This window comes from Physella acuta, unplaced genomic scaffold (genome assembly GCF_028476545.2).
Source record: "Physella acuta isolate Inbredline_101_S28 unplaced genomic scaffold, ASM2847654v3 ptg000078l, whole genome shotgun sequence".
Taxonomy (NCBI): domain Eukaryota; kingdom Metazoa; phylum Mollusca; class Gastropoda; family Physidae; genus Physella; species Physella acuta.
The window spans coordinates 530228-540476 of NW_026731598.1; the positions used below are offsets into that span (position 1 = coordinate 530228).

The 10249-nt window shown below is 41.3% G+C and overlaps 1 protein-coding gene across 1 annotated transcript; it reads left to right on the forward strand.

Moving 5' to 3' along the window:
- Positions 1–230: 230 nt before the first annotated feature.
- LOC131954526 (homeobox protein MSX-2) lies at positions 231–9648 on the forward strand. The gene is made up of 2 exons (XM_059318275.1): positions 231–1099; positions 9065–9648. The coding sequence occupies exons 1-2, from the start codon at positions 328–330 to the stop codon at positions 9484–9486; spliced, it is 1194 nt and encodes a 397-aa protein (XP_059174258.1). The 5' UTR covers positions 231–327; the 3' UTR covers positions 9487–9648.
- Positions 9649–10249: the final 601 nt, after the last annotated feature.

Below are 10249 nucleotides of genomic sequence, written 5' to 3' on the forward strand. Positions count from 1 at the left end.
TCTCATATCCCGCTAGAGAAGTCTGAGAAGCAACGATTAGCGCCGTGTTAGTCGCCGACTCGACTTGCTGTGTTTATTCCTGGAGTCACTGGAACTATTCTGTGTTTTTGATATTTCTACCAGTATAGATCTGTACTGTGTCTACACTACAAGTCTGTGTTCTGTGTTTACTACGAGTGTTGGAGGCGAGTTTTCTGGGCAGCTTCTTCATAGATATCTTGTGCCCGTGTTGTTATATATCTGGCATAAGTGTGAGCCGTATCTGAGCTGTGAGCAGGTTGACAGATAGATTCTCATGTCGGCCGCGTGACGGTGTCGTCAAGAGCAATGTCCCTGTTGTCTAGCGAACATTCGGCCTTCACCCCCCTGACCCGCGCGGGCATGGCGCTAGGCGGACACCCCGACTACGTCAGGTCCTCCCCTGATGCTGACGTCATGTCCAAGTCCTCCAGCGGCGGACACGATCGTTCACCCGCCGCCTCCCCACCTCTGATGGCGTCGGCGTTCCATAAACTTCATCACTACCGCCTGCAGCAACAGCAGCAGCAGCTGAGAGAGCAGCACTACTCGCGTCTGATGGAGCTGGGCGGGCACGAGCACCCGGACAGCGTGTCGTCTGCTGCCAGTGACAGTGAGCACAGCTCCCCCTGCAGCCCTCAGAGCCCGGGCTCCCCCGTCTCACCTGGAGTAGATCCCCGACCCCCGAGTGCCAAAGAAAACCAGCAGTGCTCGCCGCCTGCTCGCGGTTTTTCCTTCTCTGTTGAAGACATTCTCAAGCCGGACAAGAAGAAGCCGGCGTCCCTGGTCCACCCGGCCCACCCGGTCCACCCGGCCCACAGCGGCGGTCTGGCCAGCAGTAACAGCTCCCACAGCTCCAAGTCCAGCCCCACGGGCAGTGTGGCCTCCCCACACGGCCCACAGGACCTGCGGTGGTCGGCGCCCCAGCCGGCACACCTCCACCCCCACCCCTCCATACCATCCCAGCTCTCCCCGGCATCAGCCAGTTCGGCGGCGACACCCCCGGCGGCCCCACCCCTGGCAGCGGCCGGTCCTGGCATCTCCTCCTGGTTCCTGGCAAACAGATTCCCTCAGGGCAGCAGTAAGTTCATTTTCTTTACCGGCAATTTCTTTCATTTTCTTTACCGGCAATTTCTTAAGTTCATTTTCTTTACCGGCAATTTCTTAAGTTCATTTTCTTTACCGGCAATTTCTTAAGTTCATTTTCTTTACCGGCAATTTCTTAAGTTCATTTTCTTTACCGGCAATATCTTAAGTTCATTTTCTTAACCGGCAATTTCTTAAGTTCATTTTCTTTACCGGCATATTTCTTAAGTTCATTTTCTTTACCGGCATATTTCTTAAGTTCATTTTCTTTACCGGCATATTTCTTAAGTTCATTTTCTTTACCGGCAATTATTTATTTCAGATTCTTAACCGGCATATTTCTTAAGTTCAATTTCTTTACCGGCATATTTCTTAACCTTAACCGGCATATTTCCTAAGTTTCATTTTCTTAACCTTTAACCGGCATATTTCTTAAGATCATTTTCTGTTTCTCTACTGGCATTTATTATTTTTACCGTGCGATGAATTAAGCCCCCCCCCCCCTCCCCTACACATACTATGACCATTTAGTCTAACCTAGATGTACCAAGATGTTCACCTTACTTGAGAGAAAAGTTTCTACTGATGTTAATGAATGGGTTGCTCGCCTGTTTACACATGTTTTGGGCTAATTACATACAAATACGTAAAGCACTGTTGTATGGTCTCAATTAACACAATTAATTAAATTAGAAATGACAATGTTTGAGTTGAATAAATGTCAGAAAAATAAGAGAAAAGCTGGATAATGTAAACCACATTTTTCCTTATAGCTTAAGTTAAATTTAAAACAAAAATATAACGGAAAAAAACGGTTATGAAAATAAACTGTAAAGATTTTGATTTATTAAAAAAATATAGAGGTACTGTATGTTACATTAAAACAAAATTTAAATGTTGAAATATTTGATTAATATAATTCAGTTAATTCAACATTTATCCTAACATTCAGTCCATTCAACATTTATCCTAACATTAAGTCAATTCAACATTTATCCTAACTTTCAGTCAATTCAACATTTATCCTAACTTTCAGTCAATTCAACATTTATCCTAACTTTCAGTCAATTCAACATTTATCCTAACTTTCAGTCAATTCAACATTTATCCTAACTTTCAGTCAATTCAACATTTATCCTAACTTTCAGTCAATTCAACATTTAACCTAACTTTCAGTCAATTTAACATTTATTCTAACATTCATTAAATTCAAAATGTAACTTAACATTCAGTAAATTCAGCGTTCGGCCTAACATTTATAAAATCGAGTATATAAAATAAGAGGTAACTAGAATCAACAATCACTACACAGAACATAACATTTGAGAGAGGGTAAACATGAAGGGGGGTGGGGGGGGGGGGGGCGGGGGCTGGACGCAGGGATTTTTAGTGAAATAACAATATGGACATAAAGTTATGATTACGATACTAACAGCACCTTAACAACACCAAATATTTAGTCGAACGTAACGGATCTAACAACACTGGAGGCAGAACCAGTAGAGTTTCGCATCGAATAAGGACAAGTACACTGATCCAGCTACTTGTCATGCCCCCCCCCCCCCCCCCCCCCCCACGGGTCATGTTCTCTACCTGCTACCAGGCTGGAACAAAAAACGAATTAACCGATCACTCAGGTTTTCAAGTGCGAGCATGCGCTACACTGTGGCTTGGCGCCACTGCCATACAGCCGGCTGTCAAAAAACGGAATGGTTCGATGAAATCTTCAGATAAACTAATAGTCTAAAGCACCTCAGCCGATCACATCGACAAATTAGCACATTTTTGGCTTCAGTTTTGGACGGGCTTTTGTTTCTAACTCTATGTAAAGGTCTCAGCTACGGACAGCACATTCTTAATGCGGTAGGTTTTTGTGAAGTTTGATAGGGTGGATGGTCATATGTGTACCATACACATCATAGGTCTAATGTATGGGCTTGTACACATCATAGGTCTAATGTATGGGCTTGTACACATCATAGGTCAAATGTATGGGCTTGTACACATCATAGGTCTAATGTATGGGCTTGTACACATCATAGGTCAAATGTATGGGCTTGTACAACTGATAGGTCTAATGTATGGGCTTGTACACATCATAGGTCTAATGTATGGGCTTGTACACATCATAGGTCTAATGTATGGGCTTGTACAAATCATAGGTCTAATGTATGGGCTTGTACAAATCGTAGGTCTAATGTATGGGCTTGTACAAATCGTAGGTCAAATGTATGGGCTTATACAAATCATAGGTCTAATGTATGGGCTTGTACAAATCATAGGTCTAATGTATGGGCTTGTACACATCATAGGTCTAATGTATGGGCTTGTACAAATCGTAGGTCAAATGTATGGGCTTATACAAATCATAGGTCTAATGTATGGGCTTGTACAAATCGTAGGTCAAATGTATGGGCTTGTACAACTGATAGGTCTAATGTATGGGCTTGTACACATCATAGGTCTAATGTATGGGCTTGTACACATCATAGGTCTAATGTATGGGCTTGTACAAATCATAGGTCTAATGTATGGGCTTGTACAAATCATAGGTCTAATGTATGGGCTTGTACACATCATAGGTCTAATGTATGGGCTTGTACAAATCGTAGGTCAAATGTATGGGCTTATACAAATCATAGGTCTAATGTATGGGCTTGTACAAATCATAGGTCTAATGTATGGGCTTGTACACATCATAGGTCTAATGTATGGGCTTGTACAAATCGTAGGTCAAATGTATGGGCTTATACAAATCATAGGTCTAATGTATGGGCTTGTACAAATCGTAGGTCAAATGTATGGGCTTGTACAACTGATAGGTCTAATGTATGGGCTTGTACACATCATAGGTCTAATGTATGGGCTTGTACACATCATAGGTCTAATGTATGGGCTTGTACAAATCATAGGTCTAATGTATGGGCTTGTACAAATCATAGGTCTAATGTATGGGCTTGTACACATCATAGGTCTAATGTATGGGCTTGTACAAATCGTAGGTCAAATGTATGGGCTTATACAAATCATAGGTCTAATGTATGGGCTTGTACAAATCATAGGTCTAATGTATGGGCTTGTACACATCATAGGTCTAATGTATGGGCTTGTACAAATCATAGGTCTAATGTATGGGCTTGGGTATCAGGGCAGGACAACAGAAGTGAGCGCTAGATGCACATACCTCACACAGTAACACATGACCCTCACATACCCTCACACAATAACACATAGCCTACACACACCCACACACAATAACACATGACCCTCACATACCCTCACACAATAACACATAGCCTACACACACCCACACACAATAACACATAGCCTACACACACCTCGTGAAACCTTAACACACACAAACATGCGTGATTCAACTAACAAACGATTTTTACCAAATGTTTTAGAAATTAGCGCGGGTTTCTGCCCTCTAAAAAATGATTACTACCATCGACAAAATAATGGCTACCGGGCATAGATCTAGTAGCCTACTGGATCTAAAATCATAACATAAGCACTTTAATGGCGAACCACTCAACATTTAACGGCGAACCACTCAACATTAATGGCGAACCACCCAACATTTAATGGCGAACCACCCAAGATTGAATTTATAAATAACTTAGATCTGACAATACTCTCCACACAAAGAAACACGCAGAAATGTTAACTTATTGTAATAAAATTGACAAAAGCGATTTCATTGGTTTATTTGTTAAAAAATATATTTTTATAAGTAAAGTTTAAATTTTTTAAAACGTGCTAATAATCTTCGCATTAAATCAAAGATTTAAGATAACATTTCTCGCATTACAACTCATGACATAATTCCATTGATACAGTGTATGATGACAAGTTTTCACATTACAACTCATGACATAATTCCATTGATACAGTGGATGACGACAAGTTTTCACATTACAACTCATGACATAATTCCATTGATACAGTGGATGACGACAAGTTTTCACATTACAACTCATGACATAATTCCATTGATACAGTGGATGACAAGTTTTCACATTACAACTCATGACATAATTCCATTGATACAGTGGATGACAAGTTTTCACATTACAACTCATGACATAATTCCATTGATACAGTGGATGACAAGTTTTCACATTACAACTCATGACATAATTCCATTGATACAGTGGATGACAAGTTTTCACATTACAACTCATGACATAATTCCATTGATACACTGTGTGACGACCAGTTTTCACCGTGGAAGTCAGCGATAAAAAGCAGACGGTAAAAAATAAACCGTCGCTAGCCTGAGGAGGTCGATTGGTGACTAGTGGCTAGCTCATTAGACGGCCAGAGATACATGTTTTATTATAGACGGCCAGAGATACATGTTTTATCATAGACGGCCAGAGATACATGTTTTATCATAGACGGCCAGAGATCCATGTTTTATCATAGACGGCCAGAGATACATATTTTATCATAGACGGCTAGAAATGCATGTTTTATCATAGACGGTCAGAGATACATGTTTTATCATAGACGGCCAAAGATACATGTTTTATCATAGACGGCCAGAGATCTATGTTTTATCATAGACGGCCAGAGATCCATGTTTTATCATAGACGGCCAGAGATACATGTTTTAGCATAGACGGCCAGAGATTCATGTTTTAGCATAGACGGCCAGAGATTCATGTTTTAGCATAGACGGCCAGAGATACATGTTTTATCATAGACGGCCAGAGATACATGTTTTATCAGTGTGAAAAACGTCTTTTGTTGAAGCTAGTCAGACGTGAAGGCGCTTGTCAAAAGGCGCATCGATCTTGTTGCTGTGCTATTGTTTGCGGTACTGGGAGAAGGCCGATGTTGATGAAACATTCACATCTTGTATTGTCTAGACATTCACACCCTGTGTGGGTAGCACTGAATCGCTGCATCGCTATCAGGCCCTGTCAGCTCCAGCTAAATATTGGATTCGGCCACACTTGAGCTCACACAATATCGTATACAATTTTTTAAAACAATTTATGTGTAATTCAACAAACATAATATCATATACAGTTTTTTTTTAAAGAATGCAAATGTAATTAAACAAACGCATTATCACTTATAATTATTTTTTAAAACCAAAATGTGAGACAATAAGCTGAAAATAATCCTGCACAATTTAAAAAGAAAATAGAATTAAACAAACAAAACATTATTTACAATTCTACCTACTTGTTAGTGTAATTCTGCCAAAGAAAATCATAATTCGACTCTATTTACGTATGGCTATTAACCATATACATTTGTTTTAAATTACCCCCAATTAACAGCTGAAGTAATTAACGATCCGACATAATTACTGCATAGTTAATTACCCCCAGCGTTTAAGCTATAATGGGTTCGATGCAATCTTCAAGTCACGTGGAAAATAAAATGTTTTTTTTTTATCCGCCAGTCTTGGATGGTGTCTGGGGTAGAACAAAACATTTTTGTCGGCGTCAGAAACATTGGGGGCTCTATTGATCACAGCCCCGATTGTAGGGTACTTGAAAATAACTTTGTAAGATTATTCCTTGCTTCACACTCAATAAATTACACGCAATCACAAAGTTAATCGATTCGTGTAATTCATCCAGACCAATCGAGAAAAATCAATACAAAATGAAAGATTAGCCAGACAAGCACAAAATTTAATTAACTCAGGCATTGAATTAATTTTTCGCACGGCTGATTAATCAGAAACCAGTTTTAAATAAATGTATTTTTTGATCTACCTGCACGCAATGCAACTCAAGTTTTTTTTTTTTCAATTTAAAATAAATTGATTCGCTGGTTTCATATTACCTGGTATAAAATTAAGGGACGGTTACGTCCCTTTGTTCAAGACCGGCAACTGCGAGACAATACGTTACCTAAAGCTAATTTGTGACATGAATTATTCTAATGGCTCTCTGGGTTCACAGATTCCGCTTGAACGCCTTCCCTGCTCTGGTGGCGCCGCCCGCGGCTCACGCGAAGGTCAAGTATAGAGAACCCGTCAAGCGAGTGAGCGAAATGTATTCCCGCCAACAGACCATTTCTTCCCGGCTCCAAAAGTCGGACTTGAAATGTGTTCGTGCGTCTAGCAATTAACCGACAGTCTCAAATATGCACACACAAAAATTATCATATTTTGTCGAAGTAAACTTTTATATTTCAGGTGGTATTCATTCAATATAGTTTTATATCAGTAAATGTTGACAAAGGGCTTTATAAATAAATAAATAAATAAATAATTAAATAAAAAAAAAAAAAAAAATATATATATATATATATATATATATATATATATATATATATATATATATATATATATATATATATATATATATATAATTGCGTGCGCGTGTATATCATTAAAGTAAAAAATGTTAAAACAGTCATCATTACAATGACCGTAACAACCATTTAAATATACCGTTCTTTAGCTATTGACAACATTTCCCTAAGGAGACAACCCCAGACTTTGATGGTACCTCGCCGGGTGATTGCCCGTAACACCAACCCTATGGCCACGGGTTGTAACTCTCCCCACATTAGCAGACCTTCGTCAGGGGGGAGCACTCCATGAAGGTCCTGTAGACACGCTTCATTTGTCCTGGCGGCGTGAATTAATGCCCATAACTGAGCGTGGAGTGGCCCACTACGGCCTATGTGTGGTAACAAGGCCGGCAAGCTACTGGAGCGTAGAGGGCAGATACCCGCCGGTCGAAAGATTGCGCGTGTGTTTACATAAAGCTGTCCACTTAACGGGGATGATCTGTGTTGAGATTACAATGTAGACCCACCAGGTTTGACATGTTAATCTCCGACCATAAGGCCAGGCCATTAAGTCTTCAATGTCCAAACATACATTGGACACGTTTATTTCCCACAAGCCTGGAATAAAGGGTATCTTTACCCACAAGAAACTTGACAATAGCGGGGTAAAAATAATGTCATCAGGTGGAAATAACAGGCTAATGTACACACAAATAAATGGTTCGGATTTTTTTTTCAATTTAAGATCATTATGTGTAATTTTTTATTTCTTCACAGCTCCCATGAATGCGTGGTATAACGTTATCGCTGTAATCTAAATCTGTTTTATTTCTCAAGACTAAAAAAAAAATCATGGAGCAGGTATTTACCATTCTCGTGCTGTGTTGGGCTACATCACGTGTTGTCGCAGGCACAGCGAGGGTCCCGCCACGTAGCAGACGGTCCCAAGTCACCGGTCCCATTCCATTCTACACTGCCGTCTTGCCCACGTCCCGACATATTTCAATAATTGTTGTTTTGTTACTCAACTCGCGGGGGACAAAGCCTTCAAACACGCCATGCACCCAAGTGGAAATTTGTAATTCATAACCTACGATAGGCCACCCTTTTATCCTGAGCTTTTTGTCGGAGGTTTAATAGACTTTAGCACGGTCCAACGCTTTAAGTAAATAGTCGACAAATAGAGCGTGGAGCGGACAGGCAATTATGCAAACGTTTAAAGGTCTGATCTTTCATCTTTCTCAAATATCGCCTGCTAGGAAGAAATTTTAATTAGATAACTTAGATATCGTTGACAAGGTACAAAAAATGAATAAATTGATACCCCCAAAAAATGGAAATAGATTTTACTGGTTCATTTACGTTTAGAAATCGTAGATGAAATCTTAAGAGTAAAAAATAACGTTTTGTTGGATGTTGTATGGTGCAGCATACTTAATTGTTGTATGACGTTGTAGATATCACATGTTTGCCTACTGTATCACGTGACGCAGATATCACATGTTTGCCTACTGTATCACGTGACGCAGATATCACATGTTTGCCTACTGTATCACGTGACACAGATATCACATGTGTGCCTACTGTATCACGTGACATATATATCACATGTTTGCCTACTGTATCACGTGACACAGATATTACATTTACATTTAAACTTCTGTTTACAATAACTTCCTCTCTCCATCCCCAGCGGTGCCCCCGACGCCCAGACTAGCGCCCCACAAGATGACCTTGAGAAAACACAAGCCCAACAGGAAACCAAGGACGCCGTTCACGACCTCCCAGCTGCTGGCGCTAGAGAGGAAGTTCCGCGAGAAGCAGTACCTGAGCATCGCAGAACGGGCAGAGTTTTCCGCGTCACTGACCCTGACGGAGACGCAGGTGAAGATCTGGTTCCAGAACCGGCGCGCCAAGGCCAAACGTCTGCAGGAGGCCGAGCTGGAGAAGCTGAGGATGGCGGCCAAGCCCATGATGCCGCCCCTGCTGGGCATGGGCTTCCCCATGAGCCTCTACGGACAGTTCCCTCGCAACCCCATGATGTCACAGGGCGTCATGTCGCCATTTTCTATTCACAATGCCGGGATGCAGTCAGGTGTGTCGTACTTGCATTAACATGGACACGGCTGACTAGACACTCACCACTGTCCTGTAGAAATAGCTGCATCAGTTGTTTGATCCAGGAAAAGATTTCAGAAAACCAAAGAAGTTACAAGCCTGGAGTCGTTTTGTACCAGGTGGCAGTCATATGCTAAGGTGGCAGTCATATGCCCAGTTGGCAGTCATATGCCCAGGCGTCAGTCATATGCCCAGGTGGAAGTCATATGCCCAAGTGGCAGTAATATGCCCAAGTCTGACAGAAACAAAATGATGATCTTGTTGAAGTCAGCTGTTTTGATAAAAACCTGCATTTTACGATTTTTGTCAAGACGTTAAACCACTAGAGCTACTTCATGCCAAACAGGCACACAATCCAAAGACGGCCAGGCACATAATCCAAAAACAGCCAGGCACATAATCCAGACAGCCAGGCACATAATCCAAAGACAGCCAGGCACATAATCCAAAGACAGCCAGGCACATAATCCAAAGACAGCCAGGCACATAATCCAAATACAGCCAGGCACATAATCCAAAGACAGCCAGGCACATAATCCAAATACAGCCAGGCACATAATCCAGACAGCCAGGCACATAATCCAGACAGCCAGGCACATAATCCAGACAGCCAGGCACATAATCCAGACAGCCAGGCACATAATCCAGACAGCCAGGCACATAATCCAAAGACAGCCAGGCACATAATCCAGACAGCCAGGCTATAATCCACAGATCACCAAAGCCAGCTAGACAGAAATTGAGAAGTGCAACATCATCA

Coding starts and splice junctions, on each gene's coding strand:
- LOC131954526 (XM_059318275.1), top strand. CDS start 328: ATGTCCCTGTTGTCTAGCGAACATTCGGCCTTCACCCCCCTGACCCGC. Junction 1,100..9,064: donor CAGATTCCCTCAGGGCAGCA/GTAAGTTCATTT, acceptor CTCCATCCCCAG/CGGTGCCCCCGACGCCCAGA.